Source organism: Asterias rubens, chromosome 6 (genome assembly GCF_902459465.1).
Source record: "Asterias rubens chromosome 6, eAstRub1.3, whole genome shotgun sequence".
Lineage (NCBI taxonomy): Eukaryota > Metazoa > Echinodermata > Asteroidea > Forcipulatida > Asteriidae > Asterias > Asterias rubens.
This window is the reverse complement of record NC_047067.1, coordinates 17,485,512-17,510,441: the sequence shown is the minus strand read 5'-3', so window position 1 is coordinate 17,510,441 and position 24,930 is coordinate 17,485,512. Positions and strand designations below refer to the sequence as shown.

At 37.1% G+C, this 24,930-nt stretch overlaps 1 protein-coding gene across 6 annotated transcripts in view; it reads right to left on the bottom strand.

Moving 5' to 3' along the window:
• Positions 1-1,487: 1,487 nt before the first annotated feature.
• LOC117291536 (protein IWS1 homolog A-like) overlaps positions 1,488-24,930 on the bottom strand; it is a 38,702-nt gene continuing 15,259 nt past the window's right edge. For 3 of the 6 annotated variants that reach the window (XM_033773316.1, XM_033773317.1, XM_033773319.1), the window contains exons 2-8: positions 18,059-19,601; positions 16,634-16,789; positions 15,911-16,147; positions 14,569-14,636; positions 11,836-11,916; positions 6,692-6,922; positions 1,488-3,652 (exon numbers count right to left, since the gene is read on the bottom strand). In XM_033773316.1, the coding sequence (XP_033629207.1) occupies positions 3,587-3,652; positions 6,692-6,922; positions 11,836-11,916; positions 14,569-14,636; positions 15,911-16,147; positions 16,634-16,789; positions 18,059-19,532 (2,313 nt within the window). In that variant the 5' untranslated portion in view covers positions 19,533-19,601 and the 3' untranslated portion in view covers positions 1,488-3,586. Of the gene's footprint in view, positions 3,653-6,691; positions 6,959-11,835; positions 11,917-14,568; positions 14,637-15,910; positions 16,148-16,633; positions 16,790-18,058; positions 19,602-20,511; positions 20,567-24,930 lie in introns of those variants that run through there. The other 3 variants (XM_033773318.1, XM_033773320.1, XM_033773321.1) reach the window with 3 other exon arrangements.

Below are 24,930 nucleotides of genomic sequence, written 5' to 3'. Positions count from 1 at the left end.
TTCAGAGAATGTTTCTTAATTGTCAGACCACTGAGCTTGCCTCCTTGGCCCTATTTCATAACACTGCTTAAGCACAAGTAGCTACGCACAACAACTTTTTGCTTACCAGATAAGGTTATTAGCCAGAATACATGTCATACCAATCATCTGTGGTAGGCACCCTGCTCATTGTGGTTAAGCAGGTAGTTGTTAATCCTTTCTGCTTAGGCAGTTATATGAAATTGTGAGAGACTATAGCCAAACTCACAAATTAATTTCATTTTGTCTCCAAATGGATGTAAACACAATAACTTAACAAAAATGATAATAAAAACTACTCAAAATTCAACCAACTTTTCTTTTAAAAGGCACTAAAATGTCTTTTAAAAAATCCTTAAAATTGAGAAAACTATTACACTGTAGATAGACAAAGCACACTTGCATAAAATAGTGGAAGAAATTGATAACTTAAAAATATGTAAAAAAAAAACCTTACACAGTATAAAACATTGAACTGAACATCGTGGTGATACAGTACAACACAAGTCATTTAATGACAACAAATTTTCTTCAGATGCTATATTTATAAATAAAAAAAGCGACAGAAAGTAAAAAATTAAGAGTTTGCAGAAAGATTGTGGACTCCAGTCATGATTACAATACACAGAATGACTTCATCTAGCAATTTTACATATTGTAAACTATTGAGACTCGTCATGTTTTGTGCACACTGAATCCAAATCTCAAGTAGCAACAAAGACATGTTACGCGGCATCTTGTTTCGCTATACCAAGGAAATTTTACACACCAGGAACTATAGAAGACCAAGTTGGTAATGTTGATTATGAAGTATGTACCAAAGTGATGTTGAGGAAAAACACTTTGGTTATTGTACAGTTGTAAGTGTTCAATGACTGGTATCAATCAGTCATGTAACAGATCATGCATCTCTCACATGCACTTTAATATTGCTGTCCATTAAAGTCCACGCTTATGTTCTTGCACGGTTAATAACATTTTACTGAACATTTATTCCAAAAGTGAAGCACTCGGCACTAACTAATGCTAAAAATAGAAGCTCAGTACTCTGATCTATGACATGGAGTCAAAATTCACTTATAATGTACTCGCGCGAAAATGAGTGAACAGTTTTATGCTTACTGACTGCACTACTGCGGCCTGGCATGTGAAATGGGGGATGGAGAGGGGCTAGGGTGTGGAACTGAGTGCATGCTGGATGTATGAAACATGTTGCCTTGGATCCGTCGAGTTGGTCTTTGAAAAGCATTCTGTAACCGTTTGATATAAAATCGATATGGTTAGAAAGATGTTGTAAAAGTAGAATACAATGATCCACACAAATATGCCTCGAAATTACATGGTTTTCTTTTTACCTTGTCGACTAACACGGTCTGCCATTTAAGGCATGTATAAATGGCCGACCGTGCAATTTGAGTGATACTTGTGTGGATCACTATATTCTACTTTTAAAACATCTTCCTAACCAGATACATTTTATAACAAACGGTTTCAAATGCTTTTTATAGACTAACTCATCCGTTTCAAGGCAACTGTTCCTTTAATTAATGTAAAGGAGAGGAGAGTTGCTGGGGCAGAGACCACAACAGCATTGGGTGCCTGCATAAAGAACATGGAAGATTGGAGACAATGCCAAAGGAAGGATGTAAATGTTATGTTCCATTCCTGTTTTAAAATTTCTTTTGAAACATTATAAGGCTGTTAAGATGTTTTTTAAGAAAAGTATGAGCACCTCCTCAGCACCATTCTTAAGGCCTTGTCACAAAAGACAGTTTATATCCTGCAATTTATAGAAACTGCAATGCTTGTATTTATAAATAAAACTATTTTGATAGTAAGAGGGACATTTTGTTTGAAACAGTGTCTTACATAGAGATAGAAATATGACTATTTTGCCTCCATGCACATTGCTGAGAACTAGTTGCCTGACAATTGCCCTATGTGACCAACTGTAACTTAGATGTAGTAATATTATGTCTGGTTATGAACATTGGCAAGCTGCCAGGTTTGCCAGTATGCAGTGAAACCATCAACTTTGGGCTGATTGAGTCATGGCAACTTAACAACACTACGTTCTAAAAGCAATACTTGTGAATTTATGTCAACAGTATAGATTCAGCGTAACAAGTTCAGAATAACTTAAAGTCATCCACAGGTAAACAGTTAGGACAAGAAACAGTTAGAAATGTGTTAAACTATGAATCAAGCATGAGATTTGGCAAGCAAAACATCTAGATGTACCTGCCCCCCCCCCCATCTGAAACAAACCCCCAAAAAACAAAAAGAGAGATGTAACTGCAAGAGGTAAACATACTTGTATGTACTAATAAATACTATTAATATAACCTCTTACATACAGTTGACATTAACAGGAACAATGTACAATATCTTAAGGTTGCAGCGGACCATTTCTGTACACTAACATTACATTTTATATTACAAGACAGTACATTACAAGTACATTACAGTATATATAACAGATGCAATTTGGTGACAAAGCGAAACAGATTAGATCATAGTTTTCAAAATATTTAGCATATATACAAAGGACAAACTCAGTACTTGACTTAGTCACAAATGTACATGATTTGCTTCCACACTTAAAGAGTAAAGTCAGCAATTGTTTGTTTGTTTGTTTGTTTGTTGTTGTTTTTGACTCGCTTCCCAAACTGACAATAAGTAATTGAAGTTAGCAGTTAAATACCTTAAACACTTCAGGTTCTCGCACACAACTGCATTTTTGGCCAATCAACATGCACAATTTTCATGTATGAAATGGCTGAATGATGTGTGATACGATGGACGGCTGGCACCCTAATTCACAATGATTTGTTTGTACAAATTAACAACCTTATCAGTGAGTCTAGCCATTTACTGACATGGTACAAATTGAGAAAATCAACTGGTTGTAATTAATTAAGAAGTTGTAATTAAAATCTACAGCACCTCAGCAACTAATATTTTAAGGTAAGCTGTCTACGTTCATTATCTTCAAACGGTGAAAGTTTAATGTAAATCTGTGGAGCTGTGTTTTGTGTTACAAAAAACAGCCCAATCCTTTAAATTAAACAGCCCCTTTCACATTGTATCCTGCTTACATTTACTTATTTAGTCATCGTTCCAATTCTCCTTACGTGATCACTTGAACTTTGAGTATCAATCCAAAGCTGCCTATAGATCAAGTTTTGACTTTACTCTGTTTACTGGAACAGGACAAAGGTCAAAGATGGAAGGTCACACTTGGGTCAACATGAATACAGGATATGTAGGGAATAGGATTAGTACTAACAATGTAAACAACCTTGTTGTTCTTTCTTAGGCCATTTTTATCCAAGTAATGTGACGATACTTTTGACAATTTAATTGAAATCATTAGAAAACAGATAGTACCAAACAAACTGTATCTTTCAAGATATCACTTCAAAATAGTTTCTTAATTATCATTAAAAACAAATTCCTGATGAAAGATAATAGCATCTTAAGTACAAAACAAACAACAAATTGCAAAATGCAGATCTTCTCTGCTCATTAGTGATAAATTGTAAGGAATCTTACGTTGGTCCCGTCATCAGTCAATTTCAGACTCATCGTGTTTATCTTCCTCTTCCGAATCGCTGGTGTACACAACCGCGCTCTATAATAGGTTATAGGGAAGAAAAATAACACATTTTAAAAATTATATGGAAGACAAAACTAACAAAGCACCTCTAGGTCCCCTTTCATGGCTTTGTATGAGACTTACAAGTTACAGCTACCATTCTCTGTGTTCATTTCATATCTATATACTGGCTGTGCAAGTGAAGAATGCTTAGCACTGTACAAAAACAAATTCTATGCTACTTTGTTTTCATTTTTTATGCAAGTTCGTTCCAAACTATAGGCAGCTACAAGAAGAAAATGATTCGACAGGAATTGAAATTCCTCTTAATACAGTCCAGATTGTAGGATGGGGGGAAACATCCACCAGGCAAGGAGTTCCAAAGAGATGCAGTACTGTACGTGGAATAAAGTTGTTGGAATGACTCCTTGTTCTATACACCTCAACAAATCAAGAGTGTATGGGTGAGAGGAAGCAGAAAGTCTGGTTTCCGCTACAAATCCACTAGTGAAACCAATGTAATACAAACAATTTTCTGCTAACCTGATTTTCGGCTTTCAGTCTACTCTAAGCACAGCCATGAAATTGGGCCCTGATACCAAAGGGAGTTGTTTAATTCATTCCCACTGACCAGTGCTCAATATTACTTTTTACCTGACCCAAATGAACAACAATTAAAGGAACACGCTGCCTTGGATCGGTGATAGCTGAATACATTCTGGTACAAAGCAGTTTCATTTCAAAATGATGTTTTCAATGGGAGACTTTTGGGGACAATTTGAGGCTAAAGATTCACCACATAAATCCACTATTCTTGTAACTTCTGCAAATGCTCCAAGCTACATAAACAATGGACAATTACCTGGTATATCTGCTGAAAAAAACAAAGGTCCCAAAGTTCCTTATAAAATCTATTTATCTTTAGCAACAAACGCTTTGAAACTTACATGCGAACATAACTGGTGGCATCATTTTCACTACGACATCCCGTGTCACTTGAATACTTCACAGTTCATTTTAACATTCACGGCAACAACAATTATTTTGTAAGGGATGCTGGGACTGAAGTCGAACTGAAAAATATGCTTTGTTTCCAGAAAAGTCAAGAGATACTTTTTATTTGGGGGGGGGGGATCCTTTTCTGGAGGCACAGACCAGCATTTTCCACACTGTTGGGTATTGTTGTGGATGAAATAGTCAATTATATCTTTGTGCAGCCCTCGATTTCACCAAAATCTTCCTACCTTAGGATTAATCTTAAGACTTATGACGAGTTAGGGACATTGAACCCATCCTAAGTTAGTACGGGTTACTCGTCCTAACTCGACTCGTGTTACGTGAAATCGGCTGAAGTAAATGCCCCCCCCCCCCCTCCATGCTCATAATTGCATTAATTCTCTTTGAATAACACAAATTGAAATTCAATTAGAATCCACGTAGAGGTGCCCTTTACCATGGAATCTTCTTGCCCTTATTATAAGAATAGAAAATTTTTGGTTTGAACTTTTAAACGGAAAATGTTCCTTCAGATTTTATTTTTTTTTACCCCGCTTTAGAGAAAAGAAAAGAAAAAGAAATATACAAACAAAAATACATGCTAACTACTTTTTACTTTTGAAATTAATTCTAAGTCAACTGATTTATTTAAAAACATTTCCATGGTCACAAGTGCCATAAACCAAATTGAGAACAATTGTTCACATTATTTTAAAAAATATAAATATTGACAATTCATAACTGGTTCGCCCTCTCATCCTTGTTTTTTCCCCAGATTTATTAAATTTTACTTTTCTAAGTTGAACATTTTTAACATGCTGTCAAAACATGCTTAATTGAAAACAATGTTTCCCCACTGTTTCATTCATGTTAACAATTGAAGAAAATCATTTTGTTTTCACAAATTATATACTTGATACAGTTTTATATCAATATAAGTAGGTAAATAAATAAAATGTTTTTGATCAAATTAAAAAGGGTCAACTAATGACATTTTGGCAAAAAAAAGAAGATTTTTAAGATGTGTAGAACAGCTAATTCTTCATAAAATGAAATAAATAAAAGTAAGAACACTTTTCAGGCCAGTAGAGCAATTTGAACACTTCATCTTAGCAACTTATCCCACGACTATCAAGATGTAGGACAGATAAAACCTAGTACCTCACCAAGATCCCCCGATCCCCCAACCCGACTGCCTGAAATACAGCCTTATAATATTCATCAAGATCCCCCAACCCGACTGCCTGAAATACAGCCTTATAATATTCATCAAGATCCCCCAACCCGACTGCCTGAAATACAGCCTTATAATATTCATCAAGATCCCCCAACCCGACTGCCTGAAATACAGCCTTATAATATTCATCAAGATCCCCCAACCCGACTGCCTGAAATACAGCCTTATAATATTCATCAAGATCCCCCAACCCGACTGCCTGAAATACAGCCTTATAATATTCATCAAGATCCCCCAACCCGACTGCCTGAAATACAGCCTTATAATATTCAAAAATATTTTTGACACCATGTGTATATTTCAAAGGAAAAATTCAAGATACAGATGTTCTACAAATAGATAGTCAAGATAAAAATTCATAAATACATGCATTTATTCAAAATTACTTGCTCAGTAGCCTGCAACTTTATAAGTTTATAAGTAAAATAAGTTAAACAATAATGCACATTAAGTGTCAAGGTTTTATCATTGAACATCATGATGTACAATTGCATTACAAATTATCAGAACTTCCTGATTTCAAATTTGTGCTTATATTAAATCCTGTCCATAGAGGACAATATACAGTTTTTGAAAATTAAAACCTTTCATCAATTTCTGTTGTAATGTCAACTATTTGCTATGAAACCTTAAGACCATGGGGAACCAACATCTATCGTGACAATAACCTTTTGTTGTTATCGTAAGCTGATGGGAACTGTATAAAATTGAACTCTTTATCTTCAAGCTGTGCTTGCTGAAATGTTGGTTTTTCCAGAATGTTGGATAAAATACTGTATTCTGAAGAGAGTAAACGCAAGAACCAAGTAGATTAAGATTTGTTGATAATTATCGGGTCTTACCCATCCTCCTTGGCTGTCCAACCAGGCAGCAAAGCGGTCCCCGATGTAACGCAAACTGTTCTCCTTGATGTCTGTCGCCCTCGACCCATAGTGCTGCGCGATCTTCATCGCAAGCTTAGTGAACTTGAAGACCAAGGCCAGCTGCTCCATGCCATTGTCCTGGCCAATCAGGGACTGCATGGTGTCCCGAAAGACGGTGTAGGTGTGGTCTCGAACCACCGACAGAAGGGACTGCGGCGAAAAGGGGTGGATTTGTTGGTTGTGGCGCTATATTGTTTTAAAACATTATGTGGAGGGGTGAGGTGCAGGTAAGTGAATATAATAGGATTGGGAAGCCATTGGAAGGAGACGGTTTGGTATTTAAGAAAATAATGCACAAATAAAGAAAACAACAACAAAGTCATGAAAAGAAAAGGAGGTGCCAGGATTAGGTGGTCGTGGTTAATATTCGAATAAATAAATAATAAAAATAATTTAAAAAATAGTAGTTTTAAAAATATAAAAAATAACAGTAGAACATAAAGAGGATTGAAAAGGGTGGAAGGATGAAGTAAAATAATAATTACACGTTTTTATGGGATTATGTGAAGATTTGCAAATTATAACAAAACAAATTAAGGAGAAAGAAAATACCGCAGGTGGTTATAAAGGGGATAGAAATGGAGAGAAAAATGGGAAAGAGTTGTGTTAATATGTATCATGTTGATCAAGCACAGGAATGGTGGGTCAAGGGGGTCAGTTATAGAATGTTCTGCAGAGTAATTAAGTGCCAAATGTTTGATGTTTGTTGGGCATGGTTGAGGTTTGCCCACACAGTAACGTTTTCCAGTAACAGACTATGTCATGTCTTGTTTGCACAAAAAGCTACAATGTGTGCTTTCCAAGGCATTTATGGCAGGCAAGATATGAAGTTTTATATTATGCATTGTTATTTCAACATAAATCTGTTATTTCAGCATAAATCTAAAGTCGTTGTGAGAAATATTATTAAAATACAAACAAACAAATAACAGCTGAACAAATTCTGAATTCTGCCGCGTTCAAAGGTTGATAAAAAGCACACTCCATTTTCCAGAAAGTGTAAATCTGTTCTTTTCCAATGAGCTGTGTGCATTATGATAATGTACCAGCTCTTAACCTCTTGAACATGAGGCCTTTTTAACAAACAAACACGAATCCCCCAAAACAAAAATAACTTGAACAAATATGAATATTTGCTGCTTGGCAACAAGCCTTCGAAGCTGCCTGGTTGTCTTCAAAGACATGTCAGATAGTTAGAAAACAGAATTCTGAAGGGTCTGTCAAACATGTTGGAAGTTTGTTGTTTTATATTCCGGTCATAAACACACACTCTTGCGATTCCCTTTATGAGATCTCTGACTGTGGTGAGACATCTGAATAACTCTTAGCCTGGTCATAACCAGACAACAGAGGGCAACATTGTCATATGCACAATAAGCATGGATGAATTATTTCACCAGTGCCCCGAATACATGTATGCAAATAATTTGCAGCAAAAATTTGCTTTCTCTGAAAGTTTTTCACAAGAAGGGGAGGAGGAATTTAAACATTTGGGGAAATGAGGTCCTTCCAACATAGAATGACCATCCAGTACTTGTGTCAATATCATTAAAATTGGAAAAAAAAAGAAAAAAAGTTAATTAAATCCTATACAAGATTTAACTCTAGTATAGAAATGGATAAATTATTAACAAACCCCAAGATTGCGAACTAAACCATGTAAACTATAAAACCACCAGTCAATTTCACGAATCTTTGCGCAACCTGTGTAAATCCACTTGCGCAAAGTTTATGGCGCAATTAAGTCAAGTTTCATGAAATCGGCTGCTGTAGTATATTGATTTGTTTCTTAACCCTTCAAAGACCATTCTTTTCTGAACAATCATCACCATACGCCCAGACATGACTAATATTGTTGAAATTTCGAAACATTTGTTTTCTGGAAAAATAATAATGAAACAAAAATTTTGTTTTGTTTTAGAAATATTACATGAAAATATGAGGTCATGACCCGGTCATGAGTGGAAGTGAGATCTTGCAGCGATTTGCGGCATTTTGGTACAGGCCGTTTTTGGCCACGTTGGTTTCTAAAGGGTTAACTAATTAATTTAAGTCTACTTTAATGAGATACTTTTGTGGACACTTGGTGGCAGCAGACTTGACGGGTAAATCCGATATTCTCAGAAATGTTCACGGGCTCATAACCATTTTAACATTGCCAGGTATTGACCCAATTCACCTGTCGTCATTGAAAATAATCTTGGTTGCACCATTCGGGGAGTCTACCATGTCACTGTGTTTTTTAAATACATGATACTCTGAAGTGTGAATTTTAAACACAGCAAATTTCACATTTTGACCCCAAAATGGTGAGCATGGCACGTGACACATGTAATGTGGGTGCAAAGGGTGAATATGAAGGGAACATTTTCATCCAGCAATTTTTGCACAGCAATCATTTACATGAAACATGTTTTGTGCACACTGAATGCTATTATTACTAAGTAACAAACAATGATTGTTAAGCACCAACTGAAACATTTTGTGTAGCAGTTTCATTCTTTGATAATGTATGTCGGCTGACATCTGGTGTTTGAATGTCACCCATACATGTAGATCAATGAAGGGATCAGATTCCAGGGATCAGTTAATATAAATAAAGATGGCACGTTGAAGCCAACCTTGTACACCCTTCTCACAGGGCAGCCATCTTATATGTCACCCACTCAAAATCAATTTCAAACAGAGGCTGCAAGTGTGAAACAGTCTGACCCCCTTTAGTTCATTGTATACATTCATGATTGCTAATATGCTAATGCACATAGGAAACTAGACACGGAATATGATGAAAGGCCCATTATAATATCATATTAAAGGCACTGGACACCTTTGTTAATTGTCAAGACTGGTATTCTCACTTGGTGTATCCAAACATAGTCTGTATGCATAAAATAACAAACATGTGAAAATTTGGGCTCAATTGGTCATCAAAGTTTCAAGCGAATAATGGTACAAAAAACCTTGTCGCACAAGTGGTGTGCTTATGGATGCTTGAACTCAAGACCTCAGCTGAGGTCTCGAATTCAATTCAAATATTTTAGTGAGAAATTACTTCTAAAAAACTACGTTACTTCAGAGGGAGCCATTTCTCACACTGTTTATTACTATCAAAAGCTCTCTATTGCTCGTAACCAAGTAAACAATTATTTTGCGTGACTACCAATAGTTTCCAGTGTCTTTAACTGTCTGTGTTCCACTCTGCTGTTTTGACTACTATATGAAAGCTGTATGCTAAATTCTAATGAGCAGTAAAGGTTAAGCCCAAGTTAGTCATCAATCAGGCGTCCATTCTTCAAACTCTACCCTACCAAACTGTACCCTGTAATTGCCATCTGAGTGCTTTCCAAAGAGCAAGGGTTCAACAGGAGCACTATAACTTTTTTCCATTTCTGACGTCATTGAAAACCTTCCTTGTTAAATGTTAATATTCTTGAACTGCCATTTAAAATCAGCATAAATCCAATCTTGGGAACAGTGCACAATGAGCTCTCGTTCACTCATTCCCCAAAAAGAGAGGGTTCTTCCAATGGGAGACTTTCTGGGACGATAGAGGGCAGCAGACTTACCGGGTAAATCCATTGCTCTCAGAATTATGCGCATGTTCAGAACTACGTAAATAATGGAAATTTACCCGGTATGTCTGCTGCCACCTAGCGTTGGAAAGTCTCCTATTGACAGCTAGGAAACTGTATCGGAGACACACACTTTGCAAAAAAAATGCCAATTGCTGTAAAAGGGTTTACAAGTAATCCCTCGCTTTTTCCCCAGTATTTTGCTATATCTTGGCAGATTTCACAAAGTGCTACGATTCATCTTAATACATGAATGTTTAGACTTGCATATTCTGAGGTCATATTTTGCTTTGCATAGATTTCTTTATCTACATGTACATGTACATGTATCATCAGGGCCTTATTTCATTTAGCCTGCAAGGTGAACACACAAAACTTGCTAAGCACAGAGAAATCATGCTTAGCAAACACAGGTTACCAGCAAAAATGCCTCAAGTTAACATTGTTGCAACTGGTATCCTACTGAGTTTTAGCATCATGAAGAAATGTTCTCAGCTCAACAAACATTCATTTGTTCTCCCTTAAAAACTGCCTATTTATATTTGTATACTTAAAATACCCCAACTCAATTATACCTATCCTCACTACAGACCACAGTTTTTCTGGTACGTCAGTACATGGAAGAACTTTCAAGCTTTTTCAGGGGGAAGTACCCCCACCCCCACCCAATCTGTGCCATTCAGTGTCAATGATCCCACTACCATTAATCTACAAATATTTGTGCATCATTAAATCCAGTCTCTAGTACTCCCAAAAAACATGAGTGAACAAAATTAGTAGTTAAAATCACACTGAGAAATGGAAGCAGAGTGGTTTGACGAGGGGCTCAAAGGTCAAATTCAGTTTTGTGATTCACTCATTTTCCAATTAGCTTTTTTGAGATAATGGTGGACACACACTATAGGAGTGCACTGTTTGGTTTGTGTATATACAGACAAACTTACCTAAACCTAATAGTTTCATAGTCATGATAAAATGGCTTACATATAGAGTCCATACAAGAGTTGAACAAATAATTATTACAAGTCTCTATCCTCAAGTTAAAATGGTTTAAAGTGCTTTTTGAACATGGATCTGTACATTTGAGTCCCAAGCTTCCATGATATTCAATAAAAAACATATTGAATTTGACCTTTTAACTGGTGTACACATTCCAGTCTGAAGTGTAATAACCAATGTTTGTTATTGATCTCAAATGATGTCACGTTTCAATTTTTGCTCTGAAAGAGCATAAATTAAAATAATATTGATCTATTTTATTGTGAGGTTAGAGACATGTTGAACGTTTGATAATAGGACTCTATCTACTGGTTGCATCATATTGACTGGAAGTTAAACATGAGCGCAAACACAAACACTGAATTTGATCTTTGAGCTCGTCTTTTAGAAAGTTCAAAATGTCTGAACCATGTAAGCGTTGGGCGAGTGTAGACGAGTGTAGACGCCAGAACTGCATATGCTAGAATTTAATGTCAGATAGATTGAACATACCATTGAGACACTAATATTGGGTGATTGAGGTGAAGGTAACACGACACCTAGCATTTGTAGCTCTAAATCAATCAGGTCATTCTATCAACAAAAACACAAGGGGGTCAACAGAAAATCAAATCAATTTAAATCAAAACGGACTTGAAGATAACAACATTTCTGATTTAGTTGAAAAACCTTTACTTTATGTATTGTCACAGATCATTCATTGAAGCAGCGAGGAGGTCCCCTTAACCAAAACAGTTTAACTTTCTAGTTGCCTTACCCATTCAAATACCTTGCTGCTGTTTTTTATTTCTCAAATTTATAGTGCCTTTTGCATAATTAACTAGAATCTCTCTTTTAACGATTTTGTATTTTTAATGCCCATAGTGCTTTTATAGTTTTAACTGCTTGTATAGTTCTATATTTTTATACTGTATGCCATGTTTTAATAATGTCCTTCTGTAATGTCCCTTTTTGTCTCTTCGTAAATTGTGGCATCAGGAGATTAACTCGATAGTAATTTAGATTACTTTTTTAAAATCCTTCAGGGGTGCTGCTTTTGTTGTTATTGTATTGTATGTTCTTGTTTTTGTTTTCTTACTGTTCTTATTGTCTGTGCTTGAATTTTTGCCTGTGAAATTAATAAATGAAATGAAATGAAATGAAATGAAATGAAGCAATCAAAATAACCCCAAATTTACAGTTCAAGCACAATAACCACAATTATTTCAGATTGAAATATTTCTTTGGAAAATGGATACAGGCATGAACTTTATAATCAATTGTGGGATATTTCTGATTGAAACAACAATTTGTTAAATGATTACGAAGCGAGCCTGTACTTTGTATTTTACTCTTACTGTCTTAACTCTTGAAATCACTGCTTGGACTCTGACTCCTACTTAGACTCCGCCCCCTATTTAATACCCCATACCAAAAGCTCTCATTTTCAAAATAACTCCTGGAGCAATAGATCCATCTAAGCCAGAGCTTGAGCTGAAGCCATGGTTTAAAAAAGGACTTGGCGCGAATCATACAAAATAAATACCTCAATATATATAGTTCCAATTTGGCATCAAACAGTGTACAGTCAGTTAGTTATGAAAAATAAAATAAAAAAATTGAACAGACAAATGTGCTTTATGCGTAACGTTATATGGCATGATGGTGATTGATCCTTGAATGATTGGTCGTTGAACCACTTGGCTGCATAGAAAAGTTTGAAGACTTGAAGCAGCACAGGAAAGCCAAACCCCAAGTTGCCTGTAAAGATGGCACCTATAGGGACAATCTGTACACTTAATTCTGTTCTCTCCCATAATGTAATTACAGAGGATGTCCAACTTGTTCAATTATTCATCCCCCATCGGTTGATTTATGCAATTGACGAGACAGGCCGGGGACGAATCAGAGGATCAAATGAAACCCTGAACAGCCCATGCTATAGATTACATTAAGACAAGTATTCACAGACACACATTCTCATTTCAGTCAGATTTAAAGGGACCTTACATCTTACATGTAAAGCTTTAAAGGGTCACTGATATGTTGGAGGAACACATTATTATGATCCTCCAGAATAAACAAAAAAATTAACATTTTGGTGGTCGTAGTTTTGAAAGAAAACTACAGTCAAATATTTCCCTTTTTAGTGAATTGTTTACATGAAAAGTACATCAAACTTGACAAAGATCTTCATTCCCCCATTTTCGACATATTATACACATTACAATCAACCACTTTTATGACCAAAACTTTCAATTATTTTACAAAAGACTATTTAAGCTTCATTCTGATTGTGGCAATCAAACTAAGCCAACAGTGATTTGTGAGGTCTCTAAAAACTATCTATTCTTTCCTTTTTCAAGTCACCAATCCAGTACTTTGTTTACAGATTTAGAAGAAGACTGTTCTTCTCAATCCAACAAAAAACACAGACTAGTCCTAAAACTATCTAACTTCTGAACACACTCTTGCCACCACCCCCCCCCCTCCCAAAAAAAAAGTACATGTATGATGTAAAGACCAACATTAGCAAGAACTTACAAACATAAGTAAAGCTAGACCTGCACATTATAAGCTTAAAATCTTACCTACTTGGAATACAGTCATGAAAGTGACACACTGACTGAGCACCAACAAAGATACAAGTGCCATTGCAGGCATTTTTGAAGTATGGTTGAAAATGGCCATGGAAAAGTAGATGATAGTGCACTGGTTGGAAATCTTTTCAAGAGAAGGCATGGCACAAGCTTTTCTTGATTTACATTGAGGTTATTTTGCATTAATGCTTAAAGACACTGGACACTACTGGTAATTCTCAAAGACCAGTCTTCCCACTTGCTGTATCTCAACATTATATGCATAAAATATCAAACCTGTGAAAAAATGAGCTCAATTGGTCGTCGAGGTTGCGAGATAATAATGAAAGAAAAAACACCCTTGTCACACGGAGTTGTGTGCTTTTAGATGCTTGATTTCGAGACCTCAAGTTCTAAATCTAAGGTCTCGAAATAAAATTCGTGGAAAATTACTTCTTTCTCGAAAACTACTCCACTTCAGAGGGGGCCGTTTCTCACAATGTTTTATACTACCAACCTAGCCCAATTACTCGTTACCAAGTAAGGTTTTGTGCTAATAATTATTTTGAGTAATTACCAATAGTGTCCACTGCCTTTAACATTGAGGTTATTTTGCATTAATGCTTAGAGACTGAATTCTTTACGATCTACATCTGTATATTCTTACCATTCTGTAGCCATCCACATGGTCAGTTATCCGTCCACCTATGGCTTCATACAGTCTCTCCTCAGATTCTAACAAATCAAAACAAATGTTATTTCAGCAACATTTATAAAACAGAGAGCATGTAAATAATTCCGTTTTAAAGTGTGTGGGAACTTTTAGTAACACAAAACACAATGTCCACAGATTTACACTAAACTTACGCCATTTAAAGATAATGGTGGTAGAAAGCTTCCCTTAAAATACTACTAGCTGAGGTGCTGTAGTTTTTGAGAAATGAGTAAAACAATGTCACGCTTTCTTCCATCATTATTTTCAAACTGTAGTTTAATGTAAATCTGTGGACATTGTGTTTTGTGTCCTAGACCCTTTACTGGAAAAATGAAGAATGGGTCTAATATTGTCAGCCATATGACTGTGTGCTTCCATTCTTACAAAAACAATCGTAGAAACTGCCGTGTAAAACCCTTAAGCTCTCAACAAGAATTTTAAATTGAGCAATCTAGAGCACAGCAGCAAAAGCAATGTGCATAAAACCAATAATCACATATCAGGTTTATGTGTCAAATAGCATAATATTGTTCTTTTTCTAACTATTTTCTTAAAGCCTCTTTTAAAACTTTCAAAACTTTGTATTGCAGTTTTTTGACAAAAACTGCAACTTCACAATATTGTTGTTCTGAGAAATTGAACTACATGTAGGTGTACATGTACATAAACAAGTCCTGAGCAGTAAATAAAACATGGCATCTAGACAGCAGCCTGGTTATGCTATACAAACCTTTATTTTGTATATAAAACATGGCATCTAGACAGCAGCCTGGTTATGCTATACAAACCTTTATTTTGTATATAAAACATGGCATCTAGACAGCAGCCTGGTTATGCTATACAAACCTTTATTTTGTATATAAAACATGGCATCTAGACAGCAGCCTGGTTATGCTATACAAACCTTTATTTTGTTTACAAAAACTGACTACCATTTTGTATCACAAAATGCATAACTTGGTTAGCACAAATCTTCCCTTTAAAAAAAATATATTAAAACCAACTTTTTTATGAAGTATGGTATTTCTTTTTATTTAACATAGAAGTGATACAAGTTAAGAAACAACATTCTGTTTTTGGTGATAGATTGATTGAGAGACATTCACTGTTGTTGTCAGCATAACCAAAACTGTGGCAATAAATTGTAGAGCTTCTAACAATTTTCCAGATTTTTTTCATGGGCCACTTTTGGGTTGCAAACCATAGGTTGCAAACTGTTGGTTGAGAAGCAATATTAGTTTTGCTCAATAGCTTTACAAAAACCTAGACTTGACAGGTTGCAGTAGGCCATTACCTGATCCTGTGGCGCCACCTCTTGTACTCATTTCAACAACCGCTGCTGATGCTGCCAATTCCTTGACCTTTTCACTTACAACAGGGCCACCAGGTTCCCCTCCATTGCCGCCTTCTTGGTAGTCTGTTACAAATCGGTCACCAATCTGTGCCAGGCGGTCGGCGATACGTTTGTAGAACTCTTCCCGCTCCCTCTTAGATGGTCTTTGTAACGTTGCATCCTCGTCCGTTTCTTGACCTGCCAGGGAATGGTTGTGATTGAAAACAATATCATTTTGTATACAGATTTTTAAATATCTTCCAAGATGTTCACCAGTGGGAACATTTAACTCATTAACACTGGTACCATAGCCTGCCACAGGCAAGTACCATATCTTTCAGGTCAGCATTGTGTCCACAGGTTTCTTCATTTTGTGTAGCTGGTATTATGTGGAAACCACATGGATTGTGTATTATGGACACAGTACACACAAGGCGATTGTGGCAGTGCCAGTAGGTTATGGCAGTATACCAAAAGTGATGAGATCAAATTATGGCAAATTCTTGAAGCAGGGAATGTAAATTCATCCTACATGTTCTAAAATTAACGTCTTAAATTTATAAGAAAAAAAAATTCACAGGTGCTCACATTAATCTCAACAAAATGGAACCGAAGACCAACATGTTGCCTTGTGTAGAAGGGAAATAAGATCAGAATCCCACAGGGGAATCATTATATCCTTACCATATCTCAACTCATCTGAGATTTCTCCATCTTCATCTACGCCATCAGCCTCCAGGTCATTGTCGACATGCCTGGACGCAGTCGGCATGACTGGTTTCCTCGTATCTGTGTCTCGACGGACATGACCAGGAGTAATTCTATCAAGTTTGAAGACGTCTGATTTAAAGAGAAAAAAAGTTCATTCAGAACAATTGATTTTCAGATTTCATTTAATGCTTGGAACTTTTCCAGAGAGATTAAAACCTGTTTCATTTAAAATGAAGAATTATGGAAAGTGAAGCTAATTTCTTATTGCCACAATGGGAAAGAAGCACAATTATGTGTGAAAAAAATCCCTTTCATGTAGTACTCATATTTTAGTCTGAACCAGCTTTTCCATGTGTACAGTACGTCACACTGATCGTAGATCTTTGAGTTTTTTATACACATTAAATTTTTTAGAAAACAGACATGTTTAGCTGTTGCAAACTGCATTCAAACCAAAAGGACCTACTGTATGGTATAAATACAAACAATGATCAGTAGCCAGACATTTCAACCTTAGCAGGGTCTTCCTCGAAGGCTAAGTTAAATTTTCTCTACTGCGCTAAATTTTTATAAAAAGAACAATATACGAATTACCTATTACCACAATGGCGCGATTATCACAGACATGTGTTTGCAACTTTAAAAAGGCTTTTTGCAGATAAAGGAGCTTTTATCTCTCAAAACACAATGTTGGATGTAAGGGTACTTCATCTATGCAGCTCTGGATTGGGTTTACAAATTTAACAACCCTTTTGTTCAACCCCTGGCTCAAGAAACAGACAATCATAACAATGATTTTCCTTAAATCAAAACAATTCTTTTTACATGGATTAGTTGGGAAATCCCAAGCACCGGCAACACTGCCACAAAGCCAGACCACTTCAAAAGTGCAGTCCACTGCTCAAATACACAAAGTACATGTTAATTCATCAAGGTTATTTTTAGTGTACTGCATACAGTGTTGCTGATGAAACAATGGGAATTTACTGGTGACACATGATAAAGCCTGATACTTTACGAATTTGCAACCATGCCCCCTGATCATTGCTTTGGTGTACTTTGATTATAATCCAAGTGCATATTTTTCAAATTTATAGAGGTGTACCCGTTAATAAGGAAAAGACGCCTAACAAGAACGAAGTATCAATGCTCTACCAATGATTGTTATGGACAATGCTGAGTGCATCATGCAAATTTTGATTAGATTTGTTCTCTAGTTGAGACATTATGGTTACCATCTTTGGATAAAATGCCCGGGCACGAATTTGAGGTTTTGTTTGTGTATTTGTAAACTGGCGTCCTTTTAAATCACCATTAGTTTCTTTATTCAAAAAAAGTAAATGTTGTCTAGATTGTTGGGCGGTTAATGGCAGGTTAACACTCTTACTATTTACTAACCATTCAATCCCTGTTTTGCCCTCTCATGTCGTTTTGACCTTGTGAGGTTGAGACTTCTGGGTCGTTGTTTACCTCCTCCTTTCCCTGAGCTGGAGGACCAATCAGAGGACAATCCTGACTCCTGTGAGCTAGACAGAACCGAGGATGGAGTCTGTGTTCCAGTGGACCCGAGCCCGCTAACGAGCCCGCTTGGCTCATTAGGTAGATGGGGGCTCTTTGCAAGGGGAGACTTCTTGGTATTGAGTTGGGAATCACTCCCTGTTGCGATGGTTGCCTGACGAAGCCGAACACCATTGTGGATTTCACTGAGCAGCTTCTGTCTGTCAAACTCAGTCAATGATTTTGTGTGGTCGTAGTCACTCATCGACGAAGCCCAGTCAGCATTTGAGGCAGTATCCGAGGGGGTTGCACCAGCTAGGCTGTCGTCTGTAGGAGTCGACGCACTCTTGTGTGGTTTCCTTTTTGATAGGAAGCTTGGCCATCGCCTTGTTTTGGTTGACTCCTTAGAGTCTGAAGAACCAAGAGCATTGTTTGTGTCAGCATCGTTGCCTTTTAGAGAACTTTTACGCGAGTCCCGTTTGAAAGTCCTTTTGAGTCTATTAGCGAAACCAGTATGCTTCATCTCTTGGTGAACGATTGAGCGACTGGCTGATGTTTCTTCAGGACCTACTGGGCCCTCTTTGTCCTTCTCTGAATGTTCGTTTTTCCTCTGCATGCTGGGGGAGCGCATAATCTGCTTTGCCTTGTCCAGCAAGCTCTTCCGCCTCTTTGGTATATCTCTTTTCTTGTGGTCTTTCTTAACACCTTCTTTATCATGGTGGGCATAGCCGTTACCTGAAAATCTCAACTTCTCACGGTCCTCTTCAGTAAGTGGTCCGACCTGCATCCGTAGTGTGGACGGTGCAGATCGGGACTTCTCTTTGTCCATCTCATGATCTGACGATGACAGTTCATCATCAGCTGAAGACTGTTCCCGTTTGATATCGTCCGGGAGGACTGAATGCTCCAATGCACGACTAAAACTGCCCTTACTCCTCTGGAGTGTTGCCTCTTCAAAATCACCACTGTTACGACATTCGCTTGAGTCAGTGCTCAATGTGGAGCATATCGACACTGTATTATTGCGTGGTGCGCGATCTTTCTTCTTTCGTCTTTCCTGGGCGAAGAATTCCTTCTGTAGTATTGCGTCGTTCATGCTCATGCTTCTTCTTTTCAAGAACATGTCCATGACCTTCTCCGCCTCTCGCCTGACGATGGGGATGCTGCTCTCCTTATTCATCATCAAGGGGGAGCATTTAGGACTTCTCCCCTTGGAGTTCTTACGTGCCTTTAGCGTCCCCGACCTGGAGGACGGGGGAGACGGGACAGGGACTTCCTCATCCATGTAAGGAATCTCCATTGGGGACTCCATCTCTTGAGATGTGGAGTTCATTGTGACTGGTGGTGTGTGGTGATTAGAATTTGATGTTTCCATGATGTTGTATCAATCCATCTATAGACAATATTCTGACTTCAGTTTGACTCCAGTTCACTTTAAATCAATCTGTAAGGAGGAAAAAGAACACAAATTAAAAATGGAGCAAAACTGAAAATAGTTATGAATTGAGCTCTTGGTTGACAGCTTTATACAAGTACATGTTTTAATGGTACTTTCAAACCTGTCTACTGTATTGTACATAAATCTGTACCATAGCCTCCACATTTTCCTTGTACCTGCATGTTTTAATTTCTACAGTAAACATTTCACATTTTGCCCACTGAACTGCAAAGATGTGTATTTAGTGTGTATTTACTATGTCAATTCAAACAATTACATAGTGTTTTAAGTATTTGCAAGTTATCTAAATAATTGACACTAGGGAAGTTAATAACTGTGTACAGTACATTGCAGGAACTTTTTATAGCACTATGAAGTTTCTAACAGCGATTGACATTGATTGACAATGATTGACAGGTGTGATCTCTCGACATTTTGAAAAGTATGTTGTACTCTGCTCCTCATCAGAAGAAATTCAAAACATTACAACCATGCTTGCTCTTCACAGATCTATACTTCTAAAACAGTTAAATACAAGTTTACTGGTAATAGTTTTTTCATTGATTTCTCCAAATCAGTCATCAGATGCGCACATGAAACGTTGACAAAATTTACCAAAATACACTACATTCAATCATACCATAGAGTAAGAGGACTCATGGTACAATGTAAAACATTACTATAATAATCCTGGTACAATTTGCTAATGGTTTTGGCAAGTAACAAACCATGTAGGTAAAATGCACAGGCCTACCGTACATTCTAAACCATGTCTAAAAACAAACAAAAACACATCCACAATATGTTAACCATTAGGAATTCTTCCATGCCTAACCTAAATGTAATACAAACTGTGCACGCACATAATTGTTTACACATTGGTATAAACATGAATGCGCTGTTGGTCTTCACTCACTGGTTCATGGAGCAATTATTCTTAATCCCACAGTTGACATTACATATATACATACACCACTGACGCACATAATTGTAGAATATGAAATCCTCACAGCCAAGGTTGAATACATCCTCTCTAAACAAAGGTTAATGTTTCGCTCTCCATCACTCTCCAATAATCAGTAAATTGTGTTTCAGATATAGATAGCTATGTAGATTACATGTAGTACATGTATGTCCAACAACTGAACATTCAACGATTCCTCCAAGGATCCTGTTTCACCGGAATGGATTACCCCGTCCCAGATGCCACTGCACACTCTACATGAACAACTTGTACACAGTGCATGCACTCCAGGATCTTACGTCTTATCGAGAAAGAGGAAAAAAGACACTCCACAGGCCCCGCATCCTGAAGAGATAGGAGGAGAAGGGATGAGTCATCGTTGATGATCAGCTGGGGCAATCTCCTCTAGATAAGCCTTGACTAGTCGCTGACGTTCAGCCCGGCCCTCGCTCTCTATCTCTCCCTCTCTGTGTGCAGTGTTTATGCATCACTGACATTTGAGAACTAAAAATAGTTTAGTCCTGTGCAGTGAGTGGATGTTGTTTGTGTGGGGAGAGAGGGGCTGTGGTTTACCATCGTGCTTTTAGCAATTAACATCAGACATTCTTAAGGTTAATATTTGATAGAAAACTGGAATTCTCAGAAAATGGTTGATTTTGAGAGATAATAAATTATTCACATTAATAGTTGAACACTTCCACTGAAGTTATATGCAAACAAAAATTTAAAGACACAACTTATTCAGATTTGGTTTCACGCAAAGCAGTATTGTGTGAAATGTATCTGAGCATGAAGATTTATGAGAAGATCAAACTAAAGAATGATTCATGTAAGGTTTACATGTATGTTTAACATAGAACAGAGATGGTAAGAGTTCTACCATAACAAATTAGTGTAGTCAAAATGCCACACAGGCAAACAAGCTATCCAAAAACAAAGACTTCTATTTCAAAAACTGCATGGCAAAAATGTGCAGATGCAATGGTAAAACACACCCCTAGCTAATTCGTCCAACAAGGGTGTTTTTTCTTTCATCATTTTCTCGCAACTTCAATGACCGATTGAGCCCAAATTTTCACAGGCTTGTTATTTTATGCTTCTAATGATGGGATACAGTGCCTTCAAAAACAAGATGCTACATTATAAAATATTAACAAAAATAGCCCTATGATAAAGATGCAAAGTATTCCATTATGCTGTAGATGTACTATTTATTTTAAAACGAAGGAGTGTGCAAAAGGTGCTGAAAAGGGGGGTCTATAAGCAGGACCTTGAAATGGTGGCATTTCAACTTTTGGGGAACTCCATGGGTTGTTGTAGAGTATCCTCAGGAAAGAAGTACATACACAGAGCTTGAATTCTTTACATATCAATAATGTAGCCGTTTTTTAACCAGACAGACATACATGTACACAGTACTCATTCAGACCAGGGTCTGATATTCCTCATCCCTAAAACAAAAATGAAATAATAGATACTGTAGCAAACATTACATCAATTTGTTTGGAACAAATTCAGGTTTGAAGATGACATGCCCTTTGAAAATGTAACTATCTGATCATCCTTTGTAATCCTTTGTTGTCATTGTTCATTTCCTCCTATTAGCACAATGCAGGGACACATCAAGGTGAAATGGACAATAAGCTTTTGGAGTGTTTTATTGCCAATGGGTAATAACAATCGCTTGATAAGTAGAAGTTACCAAGAAGTGCTGTCAGTGCCAGAAGGACTTCGTAGTAAAACCATACATCTATTCTACAGACACGCAGTTTAACACTCTGAATCACATCCAAAAGATATGGGATGATGCGGTGACTCTCATCTTTCAGATGCTTGATTTCGAGACCTCAAATTCTAAATCTGAGGTCACTACCTCCATGCTCTCATAATGGATGGTTCACACTTGTGGAGGTTCAATGACCTAACTGTCCATTGAATTACCAAGTAATGCTTTGCAACTGATACAAGTCAACACAATGGAATACTCCACAAAAAGTGCAAAGGCATAATATGTAGCAGTTCATCGTGGGTTACACCACACAATGCACATCACCTATTGTTACAGTACAGTAGGGCCTACATGTACTGCCACTGACGAAAATGTGTATAACATGTCTTGACATTATTTCTAAGAACCATGCAGGGCTGACACTTCAAAGAGGCAATTGCCAGCCACCATGCCCCTGGTCATCATTGCCTTGGTGCCCCTGAAAACGTTACAGCACAATTTTCCTCATTCATTGATGTGTCTTTTAAGTTTTGACCCTTACCCTTACGACAGTGTACAAGAATTATGTATCAAGCCAGGCCAGGCTATTTGGATACTATGTACATGTATGTCATGCACACAGGTCTGCTACACGTATTCATCTTTGATGGGAACACGCTATTTTTCATTTCGCAAAGGGTATTTCCATTAAGAAATCCTTAATGCATGCCCTTTTCGCAAGGTGTCTCATCCCCAACTCAAGCCCTAGTAACACACACACATTCAATGTTGTTTCAAGTGTGCGGAAAAAAACACGTTTCAAGTGAGGGAAAAAAATTACAAAATGTTAATTTTTTTCACAAAAGTCCCCCTACCAACCTGTATACAATGATTACATAGGTCTACATTTTCTGGAGTTCCGAGAAATCATGAATTATGCAAACCCTCATCAGGGGACTATTAATTGTCTTCATGGGATGACCACTAGTCTCTGTTAATGTAATTATAAACCAGACCTGTGTATGCTTGTGTTGAAGGTCATAACTAAGTGATCCATGGCTCAGGTAAACCATGGGTAAATCATGCTACCTCCATTGGTAAACAATACCAAATGGGTGTGGAAGAAAAATCTCTGGACAATGAACAACAAAAGAGAAAAGAAAAAGGTGTGAAAAAAAAAAAGGGAGAGTAATTGTGAAGAAAGAATATGAACAAAAACATTCTGTTAATTTCAATCTGATATAAGAACAAGTACATTATAAGTAAATGGAAAGTTTCAATCTACTTGCTCAATGTTAATATTGGTACCGATTCTCCTGAGAAATATTTCCATCTGAACTTCTGGGTAACAAAAAACTAAGGAAATGGGAAGGAAATTTGTAGCTTGAAAACCTCACAAATCACCAACCCCTGGATAATGCTAGCACTGTAGCAGCCATCATGGCTATAAAAATACATCATTTAGGAGTCCTACATAGGGCCTACATGTAATTCCTCCATCCACTGATTGATATTCCAGTGAGAACTAAAAGGGACAACACACTTAGGTTTATGATGCCAACACAATAGAAAACAATGGAGTCCACATTTCTCATGACAAAAGAGTTTAACAAAGAAGGGCCAGTCCACAATTGAAGGGGTCAATGTGTTTACAAATACAGTCCACTCTGATGAGAAATTCAGTCTCAACCATCCAAGTCATATTACTGTACACACATCATCGATACCACATGCTACCTTAGACTTCCGAAGATCTTATCAACATGATGGCTACAGACTACATGCCCTTCCACAGCCTCAGTAGACAGAGAAAAAAAAAGTTAAGGGATTAAACCTGTTTGTTCATAATCAGAGTGGGTGTTGGAGTCCCAAAAATATCACCTCCTACATGTTTGTGATTGACAGGTTGGTATTTCTACCTCCATGGTTAATTGGTGTTCATTGAATGATGAATTATTAAATTCTTCCTAATTTAGTTTTGTCACACTAGCCCAAGTGTAATACAGAGAAATGTAGCGCTTTGGCATCCTATATCCAATGTAGATGAAAAGTTGGAAATGGGATGCAGACTTTCAAGCAAATTCATATTTAAGCAAACTTGATTGCCATATGGATGGACCAATCATAATCGAGGATTCAATTTTGATCAAAAATATTAATCACTCTTTTCATTATCCGTACCATTTTTACATATGTACGAGTACCAGCAACATTTCATTTCCGATGTGACATAATTTATAGTGCAAACAACAAAGAATCAACATTTAATATAACCTTTTATAGACCATTTAAAGTTCAAGTGATGAGTCACTGGTGAACCACATTTCAACCAATGGTCTAGGAAGACCATACATGGGCGAGCCCCTGCAAGTTGTTTGGATGTTTAAACTCTTTGTTTTCCTCATGTTTAAATGATTCCTTACAAACCCAGCTCAATGCAGGTGCAGATATTGTGATTCATAACTGGGGAATTTTAGAGCGTTGTGGTTGGGAGAAACACCAGCCTCATTTGCACACAATGCACTGGTCCTGACTTGGTGTCAACATCCCCAGCCAATAATTTACATAACAACAGATAGTTACCCTGGTTGGTTGGGTATGGCTGATTTGTTAATTGATTCAGTTTTAACTGCAGACTGCATCATGTGTACACCAAGGGTCTG